The 12,105-nt window shown below is 41.0% G+C and overlaps 1 protein-coding gene across 4 annotated transcripts in view; it reads left to right on the top strand.

Moving 5' to 3' along the window:
- The window catches only part of ZNF41 (zinc finger protein 41), a 41,948-nt gene extending 33,278 nt beyond the window's left edge, over positions 1 to 8,670 (top strand). For all 4 annotated transcript variants that reach the window (XM_032330455.1, XM_032330458.1, XM_032330456.1 and 1 more), the window contains exon 5: positions 3,904 to 8,670. In XM_032330455.1, the coding sequence (XP_032186346.1) occupies positions 3,904 to 5,936 (2,033 nt within the window). In that variant the 3' untranslated portion in view covers positions 5,937 to 8,670. The remainder of the gene's footprint in view (positions 1 to 3,903) is intronic.
- The last annotated feature ends 3,435 nt before the right edge of the window (positions 8,671 to 12,105 follow it).

Raw genomic sequence — 12,105 nt, 5'->3', positions numbered from 1 at the left:
CAAACTGAGCCACCCAGGCGCCCCAAAAGTTCTAAACTTCTATAGTTTATTGGAGATAGTTCATGGAAGCTCCTTTGATACCTGAACAGTTTCTCCAAGTACAATTCTTGCAAATAGCCATTGTCTTCATTGCTTGGCATTTTGATGAGAGAGCTGTCTCTCATCTCTGTATCCTGGATCACATACCAACCACCCTATCTTATCTAAGATCTGTTTTTTCTTCCTACTCTGCTCCCACCCCCTTTCTCTTAGATTCTTTCCCTGCACATTCAGACATTTTAACATTTCTTCCCTTTTATTCCAATTCCGCATGTTCGTTCCAGGGGCAACGGAGCTACTGTTTATCTGTGAATTTGTGTGGTATCCGTTAAAAGCTGGAAGTATGGGTTTATGAGTTTATTTTTAGTACATATAAATTATATTGTGCCCCAGGTCTTAATTCCGTTCGTTCCTTTTTTTTTCACTCATCCATAAGGTCTGTCCATATTACAGTGTGTTCATCTGGCTTCATTCCTTCAAACGGCTGCATAATATTTTATTACTTGCCCCTTTTTCCAGCCTTGTCATCTTCCTCATACCCCCCAGCCATGAGGTTGCTCTAAGGGCCCTGTCCACTGTTCACCAGTCTTTTCTTCATATACATGCACACATTCATCCGTATTAAATTCTGATGACTCTGCTTTTGACATCTCCAGTCTGGTTTTCACTGGTATTTTAGTACTAGATTTAGCTACCCAGAAAGTTCCCATGAGATGTTTCTCTTGACCCTCAGTAGGTCAGAAATTGGAGTCATCATCTCACACATCACCTTCCCACCTTCCAAATTCTGTCACATTCTGTCAGTGTTTCTTAAATCTTTCAGCCTTTTTTTTTTTTAGTCACCCTACAGTTCCTAGTGCTTTTCCATTTTTGCAAATACCATTTTCAGTTCTCAGCCCATCTTCCCAGTTCCTAGTGATACCACCTAAAACCGGCTCCGTGTTTTCTTATGCCTGAATTATGATGATTTTATGCCTGATTGAATTCACTGATTCCATTCTTTCTATTAGTTCACTTTCAGTGACCCTTTGGGTGTCTTCTTTGGAAAACTGTCTATTCAGTTCCTCTACCCATTTATTAAATTGGTTTGCTTGCTTTGTGCCAATGAGTTGTGTGAGCTTTTTATAGCATTTGGATATTAACTCCTGATCAGATACATGACTTGCAAAGATCTTCTCGCCTCGCGTTTGCTGCTTTTTCATTTTGTTGATTGTTTCATTTGCTGTGCATTTCTGACATCTTCTTGATGTCTCCCACATTTGTCAGTGTTCCATGAATCTGACTCTTTATTCTGTGCCCTCTCCCTTCAGATGACACGTTTGCACCTGGTGATCAGATGTTGGTGTTCTGCGAAATGGCTTACTTAGTCCAAGATAGATGGCTCTTTCTTTTTCCTCACCTTTCTTTCCACAGGAATTCAGAAAAAAAAGCATAGATTTTAGACTGTGTGGTAACTGAGGCCTTTACCTCCATGTTTTTAGAAAGTTCTCAGAATGAAGAGCCTGTTTCTTGCTGTACAATTCAGGGGCTGATCAGAAGAGAGAAACTATGTACAAATTTGAACAGGGAAAGCAGAACATAAAGAATTATTGGGGCTCCTGGGTGGCTCAGTCGTTAAGCCTCTGCCTTCAGTTCAGGTCAATGATCCCAGGGTCCTGGGATGGAGCCCCGCATCGGGCTCTCTGCTCAGCAGGAAGCCTGTATCTCCCACTCCCTCTGCCCCTGCTTGTGTTCCCTCTCTCCCTGTGTCTCTCTCTGTCAATAAATAAATAAAATCTTAAAAAAGAAAGAATCGTTAGCTCTGGTGAGACAGAAATGACAAGAGATTAGCTAGTAGAACTAAAGATAAATCTAAAGAATAAAGGAACCACAGATAAAAGGAACAGCCAGTGCCTCTAGGGCTGCAATGGGCCACCCACCAAAGAGCCTCCCCTGCTTCCCAGGGAAGAATCTAGACCTTGTTGAGGGGCCCAGCCATGGCCCAGAGCACGGAAGAAGAGTAACTGAGGTGCCATGCTGGTGGAACTTGCTGGAAAGCCGCCCCCCCCGCCACCGGTGTTCCAGAGAAAGCTCAACACTGTGACAGATATTTAAAGAGACTCAGATCCGTCTTTGCAGAGCAGGCAAAGAGGCATGAACTTAGAGTTGAGAGGCAATAAGTTGGTTCCCAGCACCTTTATTCTTCCATTTTTCTGAAGCAAAGCATGGGAACTATTTGGCAAACTTAAATTCATTGAATTTGGGGAGATCGGCAGAGGAGAATCTCTTGCTGTCTTTCAGAAGGAGGTTTCAAGCGTCGGTTCAGGGGAATTCCAAGGACCATAGATTATGTTTGGAAAGGGACGACAGTTGCATGAAATGTTAACAATTTCAGTCTTTGTGTTCTGAAAGAAAACCATGCCAAATTCAGTATCGGTGTGAGTGGTACCATGTCTGATTTGTAAATTCATAGCAGATATAACCTCCGGAGAAGTGTCCTAAAATCAGAGCTAACATTTTAAATATGCGGAGGAGCAAAACAACAAGCTCAGTGTCAATGTATAACGTCTTTTGTATAAGAAGTCTGAGATGAGGGGCGCCTGGGTGGCTCAGTGGGTTAAAGCCTCTGCCTTTGGCTCGGGTCATGATCTCAGGGTCCTGGGATTGAGCCCTGCATCGGGCTCTCTGCTCAGCGGGGAGCCTGCTTCCTCCTCTCTCTCTCTCTCTTTCTGCCTGCCTCTCTACCTACTTATGATCTCTGTCTGTCAAATGAATAAAATAAAAATATTTTTCTTAAAAAAGTCTGAGATGAATGGATTTGTTCAGCAAGTCAACTCTGATCGCAGCAGGCCATTCGGGGACCACGTTCCAAGTCCCTGCTCTGACATCTCCTAGGGCATCGTTGTCAGCTGTGTGGTGAATGTTGGGTCATTGTTGAGTCCAGTGGGAAAGAGAGAGGGGAAGAGTGTTGCCCACTGTCTTAACTCCCAGCCTGGCAGCTGCACATGTAATTTCTACTCATACTTCACTGGTGAAGACAAAGGAAGGCTGGTAAATGGGTTGCCCAGCTACCTTCTAGTACTATAAAAGAAGAGGCAAATGCAAATCTTTTTTTTGTGGATAGCTTGCAGTTTCTGCCTTAGGTGGCTTTCCCTGGCCTATTTGACACTTGTTGAAAGCATCAATCCCTGGGACCAAGGAAAACTTGCAGCTGGCCGAGAGTTGGAGCGCGGGATCTATTTACTATTTAGATGGCTGATGTTGGCACGGTGTTTCCTATAGATGTAGAAGAATGTGTCTTTGAGGCACATAAAGTTTATGCTGGTGCTCCTATGGTTCAGAGGGAAAAGCAAGAGAAGGCAAAGAGATTAGAACAGTTTAGAGCTGATAAGTAATGAAGACATATAATCTGAACTCTCTTTCCCCTGCCAGGATTCCCCTTAACAGACTTGGGTTTCTTCTTCTGGTTAGACTCACTGTCCAGACCTCCTCCATAGTGGATATGAATCCCCAGGATTCAAATCCCATATCTCTCATTTATTTAGCAATTTGATTTCAGCAAGACGCATAACCTCTGTGCTGCTGTTTTCTCATCTGTGAAACATGGTTGGTAATGATGGCCGCCTTTTAAGGTTTAGTGAGGATTAAATGAGCTATTACGTGTGAAGCACTGGGAATGGGGCCTGGCGCATTATAAATGGTATATAATTATTTCGTATGTAGTAAGCACTTTAGAAGAATTTTATATGACTACACTATTACTATTTTCATGATTGTCATATGGACTCTTCCATTTCTGTGTTCACCTCATCTGAACTACATGTACCCCCTACCCTCTGCTAATTGTCCTTCGTGTCATTTTTACTTTTTTCTTTTTCTTTTTAGACGAAGATATTGGGGGGAAGCAACACCAGAGAATTGCTGGGAAAGTTTCATTGCACTGTGAGAAATTTGGTCAACCCATAGGAGAAGATCCATTGTGTTCCATTTTAGAAGAATTGTGGCAAAACAACAGCCAGCTAGAGAGATATTGGGAGAGCCAGAATCACCCTTTAAGTCATGTGAAAGTGTTGATTAAGGAGAGGGGCTATGAATGTAAGAATATTGAAAAAATAATCCATGTGAGTACCAAGCTTGTTCCTTCAATTAAAAGTCTCCGTAACTATGACCCATTTGGAAAGAGTCTGAAGCATACTTTAAACTTACACAATCATAATAAAAGCAATGCAACAAAGAAGCTTGATAAGATTTTTGGAAATGATAATAATTTTGCCCCTAGCTCTTCGTCTGCTGAGACTGTGAGTACAGGGGCAAATTCCTGTGACATTAATCAACGTGAAAAACATCTTGGCAACAAACAAACTCTCATCCACCATCAGACAATTCAGACTGGGGAGCAACTGCCTGTATGTACTGAGTGTGTAAAGAGCTTCCCCCAAAAGCCCCATCTCTCTGAGCATCAGAGAATTCATGCTGAGGAAAAATCCCATGAATGTCATAAAAGCCACAAAGCCCTCAGGCAGAAGCCACCAATTAATGTACCTCAAAGTGCTTATACAGGAGACAAACCCTATATATGTACTCAATGTGAGAAGGCCTTTACTCTCAAGTCGAACCTCATTACACATCAGAAAATTCATACTGGGCAGAAACCCTATAAATGCAGTGAATGCGGAAAAGCCTTTTTCCACAGATCCTATCTCTTTAGACACATGAGAATCCATACGGGAGAAAAACCATACGAATGCCGTGAGTGTGGAAGAGGCTTCTCCCAGAATTCAGACCTTACCATACATCAGAAAACTCATACGGGAGAGAAACACTACGCGTGCAGCGAATGTGGGAAAGCCTTCACCAGAAAGTCAGCACTCAGAATGCATCAGAGAATCCACACAGGAGAGAAACCCTACGTATGCCCTGAATGCGGGAAGGCCTTCATCCAGAAATCCCACTTCAACACACATCAGAGAATCCATACCGGTGAGAAGCCTTACGAATGCAGCGAGTGCGGAAAGTCGTTCACTAAGAAGTCACAGCTCCACGTACATCAAAGAATTCACACAGGGGAAAAACCCTATATATGTACAGAATGTGGAAAGGTCTTCACACACAGGACAAACCTCACTACACATCAGAAAACTCATACTGGAGAGAAACCCTATACGTGTGCTGAATGTGGCAAGGCTTTCAGCGACCAGTCAAATCTCATTAAACACCAGAAAACGCACACTGGAGAGAAACCCTATAAATGCAACGGCTGTGGAAAAGCCTTCATATGGAAGTCACGCCTCAAAATACATCAGAAATCTCATATCGGAGAGAGACACTATGAATGCAGCGAATGTGGGAAAGCCTTCATCCAGAAATCGACACTAAGCGTGCATCAGAGAATCCACACAGGAGAGAAACCCTACGTTTGTCCTGAATGCGGGAAGGCCTTCATCCAGAAATCCCACTTCATTGCACATCATAGAATCCACACCGGAGAGAAGCCTTACGAGTGCAGTGACTGTGGAAAGTGCTTTACTAAGAAGTCACAGCTTCGTGTGCATCAGAAGATTCACACAGGGGAGAAACCCAATATATGTGCCGAATGTGGAAAGGCCTTCACTGACAGGTCCAATCTGATAACACACCAGAAAATCCACACTAGAGAGAAACCCTATAAATGTAGCGACTGCGGAAAAACCTTCACTTGGAAGTCCCGCCTCACTATCCATCAGAAATCTCATACTGGAGAGAGACTCTATGAATGCGGTAAGTGCGGGAAAGCCTTCATCCAGAAAGCAACGTTAAGCATGCATCAGATTATTCATACTGGAAAGAAACCCTATGCCTGTACAGAATGTCAGAAGGCCTTCACCGACAGATCGAATCTCATTAAGCACCAGAAAACTCACAGTGGAGGAAAAGTATAAAACCACCGACTGAAAAGGCCTTCAGCTGGGACTCAGACCTGGGGATACATCAGAGGTCTCAGAGTAGGGAAGAGGAGTGCCAGATTCTGTGATCAGGGGTGCGGGGTTGGGGCAGGGGAGTGGGCATGACGGCCCACAGCTTAAGGGAACAGAAGGCAAACAAAGCCAAGTGTCCTTCAGCCAATTGGAAATAGAAACACTGGCACCACCAGTTGATGTGCAGTTATATGCAGAGGGAAACACTTTGATAAGGGATTTGGGCCATAGTCCTTTTCAGTTGCATGATTCACGTGGAGACCCTCAAGCTCCTGCAAACAGTAGAAAGACAGACCCCAGGAGATGACTTGTAATCTCTTATGTTTCACTTTTGGGATTGTATAAATTCAGCACTGATTGGTTCTTCAGACCCTGGGATGCGGAAGTGCTTAATACCGGCCACCTTGTTTTCTAATGTCTCGGGTGGGGAGAAAAGTTTTCATTCTCCAAACACCCCTGGAGCACCAAAGTCAAGGCAAAAACCTACTGGGAAGACAGATCTGTGAGGAGAAGCCAGAAGTTTTTGTGATCACTGACATTTAAGACCCAGAAAAGATGGCCACGAGGCACTGTTCTTTCTCTTCCCTTCTCCAGAGTATATATTTAAAAAACGAAATGGAATTCTAATGACTTTATATATTGGCAAATTAGGCATAGCTGTAGCCAGTGTTACAGGAATATAGTTATTAAACCTTACAGACATCTAAAGGTGGCAGTTTATTCCCTCATTACTTCCATGCTGTGGCCACAGGTGATTCACATCCAAAAAAGGTATGCATACTTTCTGACCTGTACACCAAAAGCTAGCTTTCATGTAGACCACAGACTTCTCATCCCCTTAGTAACTGACCCTAAAACAATGAAACTGAGCCACGACACACTGGACTTCTGGCCTCATCTACTGAAGCTTCTGCTTTCTTTAGGTTTCCTGTTTAAAAGGAGTGGTTGATTAATTGGGCTTCAAGACATAACATTGTGATTTTGTTTTTCTTTCAATTTGGTAAGATACATTCATTTTCTATAAGCACATGAAGAGCAGAATTGTGTTGATTGATATGGGATAAAGTCATGTTGCACTGTATTTGTTTAGTCTAAGATACGATTCTAGTTGAACAGCTAGATGACTTCTCTAGAAAAAGCACTGCTTTTTTTAAAGCACTGATCTAAAGACACTTTCTCATTTTCCCTTAAACGTTTTTTATGATACTCATAAGAAAAGGGGCTTTCTAACATGCAAATTTACCTGATTTTTAAACCTTTTTATTAACATATAATGCAGACAGAAAATGCAGCTATCGTAAGCAAACAGCCCAATGGATTCTTACAAACTGAACACACTCAGATCAAGAAACACAACATGCCCAACACACCAGAAGCATTCCCTGTTCTCCCTTCCAGGCCTCGTCCCCTCAACTCCCAAGATAAACACTATCTGACTTCTAATAGCATCGATTAGTTTTGCCTGTTTGGTATTTTATGTAAATTGAGTCAAATAATTAAATATATTTAATATTTTAATAATATACTCTTTAGTGTCTATGTTTCCTTCACATTGTAAAGTAAGGGTTCATCCACTTTATTAAATACCCTTGTAGATCATTCATTCATTCTCATGGTCACGATATATTCCATTGTGTGAATTGTAGTATACCACAGTATATCTGTTGGTGGACATTTGGGTTGTCTGCAGCCTTGGGCTATTGGAAATAGTGGTGCTATAAATATTTTAGTACCCATTTATTAGTGACCATATTTATGAATCTCTGTTAGGCATACTTCTAGGCTTTGAACCGCCAAATCGTACAGTATCCATATGCTCAGCTTTAGTTTATAAAACTAGTTTTCTAACGGGGCTGTGCTAATATACACTCTCACCAGTGCAGTAGATGAGTTCTAGTTGCTCCAGGTTCTTGCCAACACTTGGTATTTTCCATCTTTTTTTTCTTTAGCTTATATAGTCTCCATAATGTTAGTATCTAGTGATATCTCCATGTGATTATAATTTTTATTTCTTCCAATTCCACCATAGCAGCTCCCAAGACAGTTAATGAGATCTGAGATCTGAGACCCAGGCGTGGTTCTCACATGCTTCACAGTAAGCAAATACTAAGTTTAAATCTTCCCACACAAAAGAGCCTAAAGCCAGATGGCTTAACAGGTTAATTGCATTAAACATTTATAGGAGAATAATATCGAAGCTCCATAAAATCGTTCAAAAAATAGAGGAAGAAAGAACAATCCCCAAGTCTGTGAGGCCAGTATTACCCTGATACTTGAGCTATACCACCACATAAACACATAACAACAATAACAAACTACAGAGCAGTATTCCTCATGAATACAGACGTAAAAATCCTCAACAAAATATTAGCAAATTGAACCTAACAACATATAAAAGAATTATACATCATGATCAAGTGAGGTTTATTCCATGATGCAAGGCTGCATCAACATTCAGAAATTATTCAATGTAATGATATTAATAAGCTGAGGAAGAAAAGTCACATGATCTGCAGATTCAATACGATTTTATCAAACTTTGAGCAGGCTTTCTTCTCTCCAAAACTGATAAACTAATCTTCAAAATATAGAGAGATGTAGAAAGGATCAAGAATAGCAAAAAGGTTGGGGTGCCTGGGTGGCTCAGTGGGTTAAGCCTCTGCCTTCGGCTCGGGTCATGATCTTAGGGTTCTGGGATCGAGCCCCGCATCAGGCCCTCTGCTCGGCAGGGAGCCTGCTTCTCTCTCTCTGCCTGCCTCTCTGCCTACTTGTGACCTCTCTCTGTCAAATAAATAAATAAAATCTTTAAAAAAAAAAGAATAGCAAAAAGGAATCTGCCAAAGAACAAAGAGGGAGGACATTTGCTGACCAATTTAAAAATTATTACAAAGCTACAGTAATTGAGATAGTACGGTACTGGCATGGGGATAGATCAACAGAACAGAATAGAGTCCAGTAATAAATCCTCATGCTTACTGTAAACATCTTGTTTCTACTTTATTTTTTTTCCACAAAAGAGCGAAAGCAATTCAATGGGGAAAGAAAACCCTTTCAACATTTGGTGGAGGGATAATTAGATATTCACATGCAAAAAGACAAATTTAAATCTTGCTTCACACCATCCTAACAACTCAAAATGGACCACAGACATAAATATAAAAGCTAAAACTATAAAGGTTTTAGTAGAAAACAGGAGAAAAGTCTCTGTGACCTTGTTTTAGACAAGAAATTCTTATATAGGACACAAATAACATGATCCATAAGGAAAAAAATAATAAACTGGACTTCAGCAAACCCAAAACCGAAAAGTTTGTTCTTCAAAAGACACCACCGAGGAAATGAAAAGACAAAACAGACTGGGAGAAAACATTTGTAAGTCCTATGTCTGATAAAGGACTTGTATGCAGAATATATAAAAAGCTCCTACAACTTGATTTAAAAAAAAAGACAAACAACCCATTTTAAAAATGGGCCAAAGATTTAAAGAGACCTTAAGCACATAAAGAAATGCCCAACATCATTGGTCATTAGGGAAATACTCATGAAAACCACAATAAGATACCCCTTTGCATGCACTAAAATGGTTATAATAAAAAAAGACTATCATAACAAATGTTGGCAAATATGGAGAGTTAGGAACTTTCATGCATTTCTGGTGTAAATGCATTAAAGTGGTATGGCCACTTAAGAAAAGTGTCAGTTTCCTTAAAAGTTCATCATAAGTTTACCATAGGACCCAGCGATGTCACTGCTAGGATCTGCCCAAAAGATACGTAATGTGTTCACGCAAACACTTGCACCGGTTCATAATAGCATTATTTATACCAGGCAAAGAGTAGAGACAATCCAAATGTTCATCAACTGGCAAACGATACACAAAATATGATGCACTCAACAATAAAAAGAAACAAACACTAATAAACACTACAACATGGGTGAACCTCAAAAATACTACGCTAAGTGAAAGAAGCAAGACACAAAAGATCAAGGATCGTATTCGTATATTGTATTTCTATGGAATTTCCGGAAACATCTATAAAGATCTGTAGACTAGTGGTTGTCTGGGGGTGAAAATGGGAATGGTCATTAACTGTAAATTAGTACAGGAATCTTACTGGGGTGATATAGATGTCCTAGAACTTGATTGTGGTGATGCTTTCATGACTGGGTAAATTTAATGAAGGTCATTGAGGTGATCCTTAATTCCATTCCTTTTTGAACACCTGCATTCCCTGCTGTACCATCTGTAGCCCCTACAACTAGACTGAACTGTTGTTGTCTTGGAGCCTGTTGTACATTTAAGAATAAACTTTTGTTTTGAAAAAAGTCCTTGAACTGTACAATTTAAATAATGGAATGTAAATTATACCTCAATAAAGTTTTCTTTTTCAGAGTTTGTTTTGCCTGTTCTAGCTCCTTTCCATTTCCATATGAATTGTAGAGTAAGTTTGTCCATTTCAACAACAACAAAAAAGCTGCTGTGGTTTTGATTTGGATTAATTAGAATCTATAGATCAATTTGGGGATAATTGACATCTTAACAACACTGTTTTCTGACTCATAAATAGGTATCTCTCTCAATTTTTTAAAAGATTTTATTTATTTATTTGACAGATATCACAAGTAGGCAGAGAGGCAGGCAGAGAGAGAGGAGGAGGCATGTTCCCTGCTGAGCAGAGAGCCCGAAGTGGGGCTCTATCCCAGGACTCTGGGATCATGACCTGAGCCGAAGGCAGAGGCTTTAACCCACTGAGCCACCCAGGCGCCCCTATCTCTTGATTTCCTTAAGTATTCTTTAATGTTGTTACATTTTATTACATTTGTCGTTTTGGGGTTTTGTTTTGTTTTGTTTTTAAAGACTTTATTCATTTATTTGTCAGAGAGACAGAGAGAGAGCACAAGCAGGGGGAGCAGCAGGCAGAGGCAGAAGCAGTCTCCCCCCCTCAGCAAGGACTTGGGGAATCTGGGTGGCTTAGTGGGTTAAAGCCTCTGCCTTTGGCTCAGGCCTTGGTCTCAAGGGCCTGCTTCCCCCTCTCTCTCTGCCTGCCTCTCTGTCTACTTGTGATCTCTCTCTGTCAAATAAATAAATAAATAAGATCTTTAAAAAAAAAAAAAAGAAGAAGAAGAAGAAGAAAAAGAAGCAGTCTCCCCCCTGAGCAAGGACTTGATCCCAGAACCCTGGGATGATGATATTAGCCAAAGGTACACAGGTCTTTCACATCTTCTGACAAATTATTCCCTAAGTTTTTCATATTTTTCCTGCTTTTTTACTTCATGTCTTCTTGTTTCTACTTTATTGTGTGATATTGGGTTGTTGTTTTTTTTTTAAACTTAAATTTCTTTTTTTAAAGTAACTTCTCTACACCCAACATGGGACTTGAACTCACATCCCTGAGATCAAGAGTTGCATGCTCCACTGACTGAGCCAACCAGGCACCCCTTTAAATTACTAGTATATAGAAACTCAGTTGATGTTTATGTTTATCTTGTGCAGAAGTTAGAGGAAAGAGCCCCCACACAAGACTGCCCTCACTTATGACAGCAACAGCAAGTTCAAGGGTCTCTAAGACCACCCTCTCTGTTTCAATAATTCACTAGCTGGATTCTCAGAACTCACCGAAAGCTGTTAATACTCACAGTTATGTTTTATTACAGCTGGAGGATAGACATTAAAATCAGTCAGGGGAAGAAGGGAATGGAACACAGTCCTGGAAGGTAAGCTTCCAGTTGGGAGGAAGAGCTTCCAGTTGTCCTCTCCCCATGGAGACATTATTCTCCTGGCCTTGATAAGTGAAAACAGCATGGAGTACTGCCAACCAGTACTCAAGCCTTCAGTGGGCTCCATCATGTAGGCATGGTTGACTGCTCACATGGCTGATTTCGGTTTCCAGCCCTCAGGAGGCCAAGCTTCATGCATCAAAGCCCCCACACTTCATTATGTTGTTCATATGTCTCTGACCCTCACCCTAAATCACCTAGTTACTATCTGGAAGGCATGAGACCCCCAGGTAAACAAAGACATTCCTATCAGGCACGACATTCCAAGGGCCTAGAGATTATTTTCCAGAAGCTGAAGGCAAAGGCAAGACTTCTCTTTGAATAAGCTTTAATTATTTACCATACAGGCCACCCC

This window comes from Mustela erminea, chromosome X (genome assembly GCF_009829155.1).
Source record: "Mustela erminea isolate mMusErm1 chromosome X, mMusErm1.Pri, whole genome shotgun sequence".
Classification (NCBI taxonomy): Eukaryota; Metazoa; Chordata; class Mammalia; order Carnivora; family Mustelidae; genus Mustela; species Mustela erminea.
Note: the sequence above shows the minus strand (reverse complement) of the source record. Positions and strands in the feature narration are given on the sequence as shown.